At 41.5% G+C, this 12,826-nt stretch overlaps 1 protein-coding gene across 5 annotated transcripts in view; it reads left to right on the plus strand.

Annotated features, from left to right (window-relative positions):
* The window catches only part of LOC110528964 (calcium-dependent secretion activator 1), a 164,258-nt gene that overhangs the window by 79,566 nt on the left and 71,866 nt on the right, over window positions 1–12,826 (plus strand). For all 5 annotated transcript variants that reach the window (XM_036983473.2, XM_036983474.2, XM_036983478.2 and 2 more), the window contains exons 7-8: window positions 12,192–12,303; window positions 12,521–12,660. In XM_036983473.2, the coding sequence (XP_036839368.1) occupies window positions 12,192–12,303; window positions 12,521–12,660 (252 nt within the window). The remainder of the gene's footprint in view (window positions 1–12,191; window positions 12,304–12,520; window positions 12,661–12,826) is intronic.

The following is a 12,826-nucleotide window of genomic DNA, read 5'->3' on the forward strand; positions in this document are numbered from 1 at the left end:
CATAGCTTCCAAAATATTTTTTACTATGGTGGGGAAGTGCCAAGATGGAGGCGCGGTGGCTTCAAAACAGCACCTCGTCAGTCATCTAGTGTATAAATAAATAATTGGTCCACTCTCAGGCTACAATGAAACAGCAATTACCACATTATATGCCTTCATCTGTGCTGTACAAATTAATTCAGAGACACATACTTAAGATGTTATATTGTCACATAGAGCAAGGCATAGAGCAAGGCAGTTAACCCCCAACAACAACTGCTCCCCGGGGGCCAATGACGTCAATTAAGGCAGCCACCCTCACCTCTTGATTCAGAGGGGTTGGGGTAGAAGACACGTTTCGGTTGAATGCCTTTAGTTGTGCAACTGACTAGGTATACCCTTTCCCTAGGTGCAGTGAAATGTGTTGTTTTACAGGGTTAGCCATGGTAATACAGTACCCCTGGAGCAAATTAGGGTTAAGTGCCTTGCTCAAGGGTACATCGACACCACTACGCCGCCTGCTAGGATGCGACACACCTGGGATGTGTTCAGTTTGATTAAACGTTTGCTATGTTGTGTGGCGGTTGTATTGAATGACACGTTTCCCCAAACCGTTCTTGAAAGTTTGCTCCGTTTGGTGGGTGTGGCGGGGTCTGGCGTGAAGTGAAGTGATTGACTAAATACATAGATTCCGCATGTGTTTCTCTGCTTATTAATAAATGTGATTTCAGTCTTGATACTTGAATTTTCCTTATACTCATCAATAGGTTGCTACAACCTAGCCTATGAATGAAAGTTTACAATGTAGATGCACACAGGTCGAGAGAAAAATATGAGGTGACAGACAGTGACACATTAAATACCTCCTTGCACAAACTTGCCTGCATCTAGTTTATCTACGGAGTAATCATTAGTTCAACAGTTGCAAACGAGAGTTTCTATTGGACGAATACAGGTATTTTTATCCTTGTTTCATTTGCTTCCGTTTAAACGCTTTTCAACAGAATTGGTGGAATGAATATACCACTGATCACGCGTAAACATGGTTCACTTTCATAGCAACCACGTTGTATTCCTTCTCGCCTCTATGCAGTCTCCTCCTCTCACCTTTTCCCTTCATTTGTGGGCTTCAATGCACAAGCTAAACCATGTCATAACCGCTACACACAGCCTACATCATTGTCCCCATATTAGCTAAAGTAACATCCTAGTCAAAATAGCTAATAGAACTAATACATTAGAAACCCGCTACAATCATGCAATAAAGTTAGTGAATAGTCAGTAAGCAGTTTCTCACGTTCTGACCCTAGTTCTTGTGTTATTTGTTTGTTTTAGTTGGTCAGGAAGTGAGTTGGGTGGGCATTCTATGTTTTGTGTTTCTAGGTTGTTTTTCTGTGTTCGGCCTAGTATGATTCTCAATCAGAGGCAGGTGTCGTTAAATGTCTCTGATTGAGAATCATACTTACGTAGCCTGGGTTTCACTGTTGTTTTGTGGGTGATTGTTTCTGTGTCTGTGTTTGTTCGCCACACGGTACTGTTTCGGTTTTGTTCACGTTTATTGTTTTTGTATTAGTGTTCATGTTCAGTTTTTTCATATTAAAAACATGGACACTTACCACGCCGCATCTTGGTTCGATCCTTACTCCTCTTCAGACGAAGAGGAGGAAATCTGCCGTTACACAGTTTAGTCTTGACTTGGATGAGTTCCAGTGTTGTATTGGATAGTCATTGCCAACTAGCTAACATAGCATCCCCCTGTTTGAGCTGGGTGTTTTAGTAGCCTAAACTAGCCAGCTGCATTTTCTAGCTAAGTAAGTGAAACTGAAATTGAAAAAATAAAACTCTGTCTCTTGCTTCTTCTTGTCACGCTCGTCGTTGGAATGAGGTGAGGACCAAAGCACAGCGTGGTGAGTGTTCATCATATATTTATTAAACCGAGAACACTAAACAAAATAACAAAGGCGAAACGAAACAGTTCTGAAAGGTGACATACACATAACAGAAAATAATCACCCACAAAACACAAGTGGGAAAAGGCTACCTAAGTATGATTCTCAATCAGAGACAACTAACGACACCTGCCTCTGATTGAGAACCATACCCGGCCAAACGCAAAACACAACATAGAAAAAGGAACATAGACAACCCACCCAACTCACGCCCTGACCCTACTAAAACAAAGACATAGCAAAAGAACTAAGGTCAGAATGTGACACTTCTTTATTTTTGAATAAATTAATTTGTTGAAAACTGTTCAACTGTTGTCTTTCTCTTTCTTTGAGTCAACTACTCACCACATTTTATGATCAGCAGTGCAAGCTAGCTGTAGCTTATGTGTTCAGTACTAAATTAATTCTCTGATCCTTTGATTGGGTGGACAACATGTCAGTTCATGCTGCAAGAGCTCTGATAGGTTGGAGGACGTCCTCCGGAAGTTGTCATAATTACTGTGTAAATCTATGGAAGGGGGTGAGAACCATGAGCCTCCTAGGTTTTGTATTAAAGTCAATGTACCCAGAGGAGGACATAAGCTAGCTTTCCTCCGGCTACACCATGTTGCTACCCTACAGAGTGCTGTTGAGGCTACTGTAGATCTTCATTGCAAAACAGTGTGTTTTAATTAATTATTTGGTGACGTCAATAAAACTATACTAAATATATCTAAAAAAGGATCACTTTTTTAAATGTTTTTCACAAATTCTATTTTTATGAAATTCACTGAGGAGGATGGTCTTCCGCTTCTGAGGAGCCTCCACTGGTGTGGTTTGATGTGGCAGTTAGATGTTTGTCGCCCATGAGACACCATAGGAACAAAGCCAGTAATCACTTCTTCAAAATAGCCATAATGAATCGACAATAATCTAAGATAACTCAACAGTTTTATTCATGCAATTGGCATTGAGGAGAATAGCACCTCAATCACCGGCTTCATCAATAAGTGCATCGACAACGACGTCCCCACAGTGACCGTAATTGTATTTAATTTTTTATTTAATTTCACCTTTATTTAACCAGGTGGGCTAGTTGAGAACAAGTTCTCATTTACAACTGTGACCTGGCCAAGATAAAGCAAAGCAGTGCGACACAAACAACAACACAGGGTTACACAAATTAATAAACAAACATACAGTCAATAATACAATAGAAAGTCTATATAAAGTGTGTGCAAATGAGGTATGATAAGGGAGGTAAGGCAATAAATAGGCCATAGTGGCAAAATATTTACAATATTGCAATTAAAAACTGAGGTGATAGATGTGCAGAAGATGAATGTGCAAGTAGAGCTACTGGGGTACAAAGGAGCAAAATAAATAAATAACAGTATGGGAATGAAGTAGTTGAATGGGCTAGTAACAGATGGGCTATGTACAGGTGCAGTGATCTATGAGCTGCTCTGACAGCTGGTGCTTAAAGTTAGTGAGGGAGATAAGAGTCTCCGGCTTTAGTGATTTTTGCAATTCATTCCAGTCATTGGCAGCACAGAACTGTAAGGAAAGGTGGCCAAAGGAGGAATTGGCTTTGGGGGTGACCAGTGAAATATACCTGCTGGAGCGTGTGATACGGGTGAGTGCTGCTATGGTGACCAGTGAGCTGAGATAAAGCGGGGTTTTACCTAGCTAAGACTTATAGATGACCTGGAGCCAGTGGGTTTGGCGACGAATTTGAAGCGATAGCCAGCCAACGAGAGCATACAGGTTACAGTGGTGGGTAGTGTATGGGGCTTTGGTGATAAAGAGGGGCCAGAAGTATAGAGAATGGTGTTGTCTGCGTAGAAGTGGATCAGAGAATCACCAGCAGCAAGAGCGACATCATTGATATATACAGAGAAGAGAGTCGGCCCGAGAATTGAACCCTGTGGCACTCCCATAGACACTGCCAAAGGTCCGGACTAGAGGCCCTCCGATTTGACACACTGAACTCTGTCTGAGAAGTAATTGTTGAACCACGTGAGGCAGTCATTTGAGAAACCAAGGCTGTTGAGTCTGCCGATAAAAATGTGGTGATTGACAGAGTCTTGGCCAGGTCGATGAATACAGCTGCACAGTATTGTCTCTTATCGATGGCGGTTATGATATCATTTAGGATCTTGAGCGTGCCTGAGGTGCACCCATGACCAGCTCTGAAACCAGATTGCATAGCGGAGACGGTATGGTGGGATTCGAAATGGTTGGTGATCTATTTGTTAACTTGACTTTCGAAGACCTTAGAAAGGCAGGGTAGGATAGATATAGGTTTGTAGCAGTTTAGGTCTAGAGTGTCTACCCCTTTGAAGAGGGGGATGACTGCGGCAGCTATCCAATCTTTGGGGACCTCAGACGATATGAAAGTGAAAAGGCTAGTGTTAGGGGTTACAAAAAGTTTGGCTGATAGTTTTAGAAAGAGAGGGTCCAGATTGTCTAGGCCGGCTTTGAAGCTCTTTCAGAACATCAGCTATCTGGATTTGGGTGAAGGAGAAATGTGGGAGGCTTGGACAAGTTGCTTTGGGGGGGTGCAGGGCTGTTGACCGGATTAGGGGTAGTCAGGTGGAAAGCATGTCCAGCCGTAGAGAAATGCTTATTTAAATGGTCAATTATCATGAATTTATCAGTGGTGACAGTGTTTCCTAGCTTCAGTGAAGTGCGCAGCTAGGAGGAGGTGGTCTTATTCTCCATGGGCTTTACTGTGTCCCAGAACTTTTTGGAGTTTGTGCTACAGGATACAAATTTCTGTTTGAAAAAGCTAGCCTTTGCTTTCCTAACTTCCCTGAAAAGTTGCATATCGCGGCGGCTATTCGATGCTAATGCAGTACGCCACAGGATGTTTTTGTGCTGCTCAAGGGCAGTCAGGTCTGGAGTGAACCACGGGCTTATCTGTTCCTGGTTCTACATTTTTGGAATGGGGCATGCTTATTTAAGTTGGTGAGGAAAGCACTTTTAAAGAATAACCAGGCATAACCAGAGAGATTTACATGGTTATCGAACGTTACGCCAGGGTAAGCCTACATGAAACACATACCTTAAGTGTTTCTCCAGATACCACAACACGCTCATAAGCAAACAAATAAAGTAAACTACTTGAATAAAGGTAACTTTATAAAAAATAAATATAGCTTGCATATCAGTTAGAATTGTAATGAACACAATGGGAGACAGAGCTGGTTTCAAGCGCAGGGCGCAGCAGGTGTTTATTATTAAAGGACCACAGGAGGAGGCAGGTAGCCTGGTCCAGGGGCAGGCAGAAGGTCATACACAGGGTGTTCAAAAAGGCAACAGTACAGGCAGGGAAGAGGCTAGTAACGTCATTCGGGAGATCAGGCTGATAACAGGAAAACCGATAGGCTAAGGTAGATGCAGGGAATAGGCAAAAGGCATCATTAGTGAGGCAGGCAAAAACTATCATATCACAGGAGGATTACATTACCGGAAAACCAGCGCTCCGAATAGAAGTGTGTCACAAACAATATCTCACAATGATGGGGTGCAAAGAACTAAACTAAATAGTGTGTGATAATGACATACAGGTGTCTGAACAGGTGGTCAGAATTCAGGTGATTAGGATCTGGAGAGTGAGCTGTGTTCATGGGATCTATGTGTTTGAGAGTGTGAGCTGGAGAGTGAGCTGCGTTCAGGGGATCTATGTGTTTGAGAGTGTGAGCTGGAGAGTGAGCTGCGTTCAGGGGATCTATGTGTTTGAGAGTGTGAGCTGGAGAGTGAGCTGCGTTCAGGGGATCTATGTGTTTGAGAGTGTGAGCTGGAGAGTGAGCTGCGTTCAGGGGATCTATGTGTTTGAGAGTGTGAGCTGGAGAGTGAGCTGCGTTCAGGGGATCTATGTGTTTGAGAGTGTGAGCTGGAGAGTGAGCTGCGTTCAGGGGATCTACGTGTTTGAGAGTGAGTTGAAAGCAGACGTTACAAGAAATAAGTAGAAACATTTGTTTGACACTTCTCAATATAACTTCTTACCACATACGTACTGCAGTCAATTGAACATATTTAACCTTTGATTTTCAGATCTAACAAAGTTAGTTACATTGAAATGTTGTGGTTGTAATGCCTTTCTAAATCTACCCTTCCACTGGGATCAAGAAAAAGCTCAATACAATCCTGATTAAAGGTCAGATTGGATTACTAAATCCTTATCCCTATTCGGAGGATCAGAATCTGTTTTCAGTTTTGAAAAACCCAGTGCTATCATTTAATCCTATCCGATTGCCGAAATCCAATAAGACAACTTTTGAAAAACTGGGCCCAGGGCATATAGTTTAAACAGGAAATATGTAGAAGAATAAAAATAAATGGCCAGATATCATTGAGAAGAGACCTTTGTTTCCCTTTTCCCCGGTATGTATTTAACCAGTTGCTGCACCTGACTTGTCGCGCCTCTTACGAACAACAGATGTGTCTTCTCCTAATGAATTTGCACAGCACTGATGAAGGCATTTGTTTATCACTTTGCACTAACATATTTTCTTATTCTTTCGAGCATGGATGAAATTATGTTGGCTTCCTTGGTTTTTCCTTTTCATGGTTTGAGTGAAAGTACCTACATATTTCTGCAAGCTCTTAGACTGCCATCTACAGGTGGTATGTAAAAACAGAATTACCAGGCTTTGGACAGCTACTTTGCTTAAAACACATATTTACAGACTTTTCATTGTCTGTAAATGTATGCTGTTAAATACTACACAATTAAAACCATCTGGAGAATATTCAATTTGTTATGTTTAAATCCATGCAATATTACGCTTCTCTGTAATTCATTATAGTAAATTATATTTTCCCTCTCAATTGGTGTCAAAATTGCAGAGTCGGCACTCTGCCAGTGCAATCTGCTCTGACAAGACAAACAGAGGAAAAACCCCAAGGAAATAGATTGCAGTCTTTTCTCCATGACTCATACATAGGCTAGTACCACCAGAGTGTTGTTGACTTGGAACGTGTGCATGTGTGACAGGCCGTTCTGTGGTGAGTCAACTGGTGAGCCCTTACACACTACTCCACACACTACTCAATAGTGGGAGAGCCCAATGTATTACACATGACTCACAGGGCTCATGATACAGAGGCATTGTAACACTGTGTCACAAAGTGTTCCCTGCCAAGGCTCCAGTACAGTGGCTACTGGGCTGGAGGGATGTGGGTCATGTTGATGGAAAGCAGCAATTCAACAGATGCTGGACATCAAGCCTGATAGGTTGTTGTTAATGGGTCATATGTGGAGCTGCTTTCAGGGCGTTGGTGGGGTCTGTCATGGAAACTGTGTTTCATTTAGAGCAGGTAATTTTATACCATGCAAAATGATTGAAATACGTACAGTTTAAGTGTGGAGAGAGGGCGATGGAGGGGGTGAAAGAGTGAGATGGACAGACTAATCTTCATTCTGCCGTATCAGTGCTCCCCCACCGCAGGCAGAGAGAACTGTAGTGAGCATGCTTAGTATTTTGAATGTGAAGCCAGTCCTGGCTATATTAACTCATGAGTGGCCACAAGCAGCCAAGACCTCTCTCTATTTCATGCTTATGTCGCACTTCCCACTGGCTCACATGCTTCTAGAATGTAACAAAGAGAATAGTGAGAATAGTGAGAATTGTGAGTCTTCCCATAGGACGAGCTTGAAACTTGGATCTGATTTGGCTTGGTCTGTGTACTCCTCTGTGGCTGTTTCTGGCAGGCCTGTGTTTGGTATTCTTTATAAGCTGCATTTCACAGTGTGTGCATGGAGCTGTCAGAGCTACAGAGAACATCCCAACTAGATTACCTAACAAGTCTGTTACCACAGGTGTGTGTGTGTGTGGTAAGATGGAATGGATTATGACTATCTGGACACTAACTCTAAATGCTTGTGAACCATCCAGAGTCTTAGGCTGCCTATCCTTGGTCATATAAGTATATACAGTATCTATATGGGATCCAATTTTGTGCTCCACGTTTCTAGCATATATGCTCTCTACCAACAACAACCCTGTGGCACAATGCATTTGAGTCCTATTATCAACTGTTTTCACGGCATTCTATAGTAGCATCTCCTTTTAAACACCCTCAATCTCCTGCTTCAGTTGGGTGAGCCAGAGATGTCACTTACTGTACACAGTATACCACTTACACACTTATATTATTGTATAGTAGTTAAACCTTACAAATTAATACTCAATACTGTCACATCTGGGAAATGCTTCATGGATGGTAGCCGCTGTGTGTTGTGAGAGCAGAATTGCAAGATTATGTTATACTGTAATCGCATCAAATGGTTGTTTTATGCAACAGAATAAGGGTTGTTAGAACACTCATCTGTGTGTGTTCTACTGAGGATGGGCCTCTGGGAGATTTAACACTGACAGAAGATTTACGATGTCTTTGGGTGATAAACCTAAAGAGACCGCATTCCATAGCATGAGTTAATGTTTCTGTTCTATAAGGTACCAGGGAGAGATGACTCCGGGACCAGACCCTGGTCTCTACACAATGAGAACAGTTTTTACAGCAGATACTCTTTGCTGTGAATTATAAGGATCTTTCATACAAATCTTAACCTCTCTAGGGTATGTGGGACGCTATCGTCCCACCTGGCCAACATCCAGTGAGATTGCAGAGCGCCAAATTCAAATACAGAAATACTCATTATAACAATTCAGAAAAGATACAACTATTTTACATAGGTTTAAAGATTAACATTAATCCACAGGCTCAAACGCAGTCACAACAGTCAGACAAAAAAATCCAAAATGTATCCGTAAAGTTCATAGAAACATGTCAGACGATGTTTATATTCAATCCTCAGGTTGTTTTTAGCCTAAATAATCGATAATATTTCAACCGGACAATAATGTCGGCAATATAAAAGGTAAACAAGAAAGGCACTCTCTCGGTCGCGCGCATGAAAAAGCTCTGTGACACGGCAGGGTCCACTCATTCAGACTGCTCTTACTCCCTCATTTTTCAGAAAACATGCCTGAAACAAGTACTAAAGACTGTTGACATCTAGTGGAAGGCATAGGAATTGCCATTTGAGTCCTAAGTCAATGGATACTGTAATGGCATTGAATAGAAAACTACAACAACAAAAAATCCTACTTCCTGAATGGATTTTTCTCAGGTTTTTGCCTGCCAAATCAGTTCTGTTATACTCACAGACATTATTCTAACAGTTTTGGAAACTTTAGAGTGTTTTCTATTCAAATCTACTAATTATATGCATATCCTATCTTCTGGACCTGAGTAGAAGGAAGTTTAATTTGGGCATGCTTTTCATCCAAAATTCGAAATGCTGTCTCCTACCCTAGAGAAGTTAACCATTCCATACATCTGTTGTTTGTCATGAAGATTGAAGGGGGTGTATCTTTGCTATAAAAGGCCATGGTATATTTTGTCGTTGAGCATCTCAACGAATCAACTAGTGGGAGTTTGTTGACAAGCTCCATTACTGCAGTAATTAAATCATTGATTGATTGTTTTGAAGAAATGTAAAAGTCTCTCCTTTTGATTGCACTATTTCCACAGCAGTGTACAATACTTCAGTTCAAAACTTATTTGTTTTCACAGATAAGAGACCACATAGAAATGTGATGCAGCACATCAGTGAGAAGTGACACACACAGGGGAACACCTAACAGCTCAGAGATAGTCCACAGTAGGTTGTGGTGTATCCCAAAAGCATGCTGAATGATATTGGAATTATGAAATTGCTGTTGTGGTGTCAAGTGTTCTGAATACACTGGGTTTGTCATACACGCACACACACGCACCAATATTACACTCACAAAAGTTCCAAAATAATAAAGACATTTCAAATGTCATATTGTGTGTATATACAGAGTGTTGTAATGACGTGCAAACAGTCAAAGTTCAAAAGGGAAAATAAATCATTGTAAATATAGGTTGTATTTACAATGGTGTTTGTTCTTAATTGGTTGCCATTTTCTTGTGTCAACAGGTCACACATCTTGCTGTTGTGATTGCACACTGTGGTATTTCACCCAATAGATTATTTTGGGGTCTGTGTAATCTAAGGGAAATATGTGTCTCTAAATGGTCATACATTTGGCAGGAGGTTAAGAAGTGCAGCTCAGTTTCCACCTCATTCTAGGGGCAGTATGCACATAAGACCCTCACAAACTTCTACAGATGCACAATTGAGAGCATCCTGATGGGCCTGGTACAGCAACTGCACCGCCCGCAAAAACAGAAATCTCCAGAGGGTGGTGCAGTCAGCCCAGCGCATCAACGGGGACATACTGCCTGCCCTCCAGGATATCTACAGCACCCAGTGTCACAAGACGGCCAAGAAGATCAGCAAGGACCTCCCCCACCCAAGCCACGACCTGTTCATCCCACTAGAAGGCAGAGCCAGTATAGGTGTATCAAAGCTGGGACCGAGAGACTGAAAAACAGTTTATCTCCAGGCCATCAGACTGTTAAATAATCACCTACAGCTGGCCTCCGCCCAGTACCCTGCCCTGAACTTTAGTCACTGTTTCTATCCGACTACCACCTGGATACTCGACCCTGCACCTTAGAGATGTACTGTAGATAGTAATTGAACACTGGTCACTTTAATAATGTTTACATACTGTTTTACCTTCTTTACATGTATATACTGTATTCTAGTCTAGGCTCATCCTATATAACTACTGACATACACCTTTTCTATTCATATTTAGTCTATACACACCATCATAAGCATTTTGCTACACCCACAATAACAAATGCAAAATATGTGTACGCAACCAATAATATTTGTGACAGACCGCCTTGATTCGGTCTTATGTAGCAAAATTTGAAATAGTGTTTTTTACATTGGATAAAAGCAGAGAAACAGAGCTACAAAATGCCATATCATACACTGCATTTGAGGAACAATGGGAAAGTAATTATGCTTTGAAAGTTGATCATCTTGTTACCTCACTTTTGAGAAAATGGCCTCTGAATGTTTGCTAGCTAGCTAGCTAAACAATGGACCATAATCCCAACTCATGATGTTACAACCCTGCATGAATCTGCAGGTAGCTAACCAATCGAGTCCAATGTTAGCTAGCTAACATTAAGCTATAACTAGCCAAGCAAATGGCTCTGAGATAACAATAATAATATCATACACGTAACGTTAGCTAGCGAGCCAGCCAGCTAACGTTAGCTAGCTAGCTAACAGTACACTCTAACTTGAAGTCAAAATTAGAAACATGTAATATCTGAAAATGTAGCTAGCTAGACTATCTTACCTGTGGTCTGGAATCAGAGTAGATAGCCAGAGTGAATTACCAATTATGTCTATCAACAGTTGTCTATCAACAGACATTCTATTGAAATTGATACTTGCATAGTGGAGTCTATTGTTAAGACATGTAGCTAGCTAGCTAAACAATGAATCATAACCCCAATTCATGATGTTACTACCCTGCATGAATCTGCAGGTAGCTAACCAACCAGGTTCAATGTTAGCTAGCTAACATTAGACTATAACTAGCAATGCAAATGGTTCTGAGATACGAATAATAAGATCATACACGTAACGTTAGTTAGTGAGCCAGCCAGATAACGTTAGCTAGCTAACAGTACACTTTAACTTGAAATAAAACCACTTTCTGTAGCTAGACTATCTTACCCTGTCCGTATACATCATGGATGGCTCTCCTGTCATGGATGCCATGGTTGCCCTTAGTTTGAAGATGTAATCCAGAGACAGGTGTTTTCTCCATGTCCTTAGCTATCACACATGAATTCCACTGATTTCAAAACTCGGTCCTCCAGAAAGTGGAGAGCAACACTTGTAGTTTTACTACGCAATACATAATTTTTTTAAAAGACAGAATAAAACAGGATTACCTACACAGACTGACCAGCTCAAATAGACAGAAGCGTACTATATGGCAGACCAATCCAAACTCATCTTTCGACATGTCCAGCCCACTCATTATATCAACCAATCATGGCTAACAGGAAGGTTGCTCACTTTTTCTGTGGCTAAACCAACTAGGTTCGTAATTTAGCAATTGTATTAGTATTTACAGATGGATTACAAGTGTGTTATTAAGGCACATGAAAGTTCACATGTTCGAGAAGGCATTTCATGACAAAAAACACATTTTGATTTTTTTTGTTAAGTTTACGTTGAAATGGCTCTCCTGTTAAGTAGTGACCTTCGACATGCGCCTAGTTTCCTGAAATGGTTCACATTTGATGCGAAACAATGTCATGTCACTCTTTAACCCGTCTCACCCTATGGTCTTCTGTGTGTTTCAGCTGGGGGACCCAGGGGGACTTCACCACCACACACCCCCTGCCTGCTGTCAAGGTGAAGTTGTTCACTGAGAGCACAGGAGTCCTGGCCCTGGAGGACAAAGAGCTTGGCAGGGTAAGAGCCTACAGAACTGGAGCCAGACATAGGCACAGTTAGCAAAGAACTTGCTTTTCAGATTTTAAAATGGTTGTCATTGATGTGAATAGGGGGTAAACATTGTTACGATCTAGTACATACATTATACATATACATATAAATTGATACAACCTTACATGGCTGTGTGTTTTATGTAAGACTTGACTGTAATAGATATGTGTCTTTGTGCTTCCAGGTGGTACTCCATCCGACCCCTAACAGTCCCAAACAGTCCGAACTACACAAGATGTCCGTGTCCAAAGGCTGCCCTGACAGTGACCTGAAGATCAAACTGGCCATCCGCATGGACAAGCCACAAAACATGAAGCACTGTGGGTAAGCTACGCTGCGCTGAAACTCTAGATCAAATCATATCTTTCTCAGATGCAGTGATATGCTGCCATCTAGTGGGCCGACCATTAGTGCATAACACACACTTCAAGACTGCCGATCGACTGTGACCAAAGCAGGCAACCTTTATCTTTAACCTTAAACATTAAAT

Source organism: Oncorhynchus mykiss, chromosome 7 (genome assembly GCF_057628025.1).
Source record: "Oncorhynchus mykiss isolate SJ-2025 chromosome 7, ASM5762802v1, whole genome shotgun sequence".
NCBI lineage: Eukaryota > Metazoa > Chordata > Actinopteri > Salmoniformes > Salmonidae > Oncorhynchus > Oncorhynchus mykiss.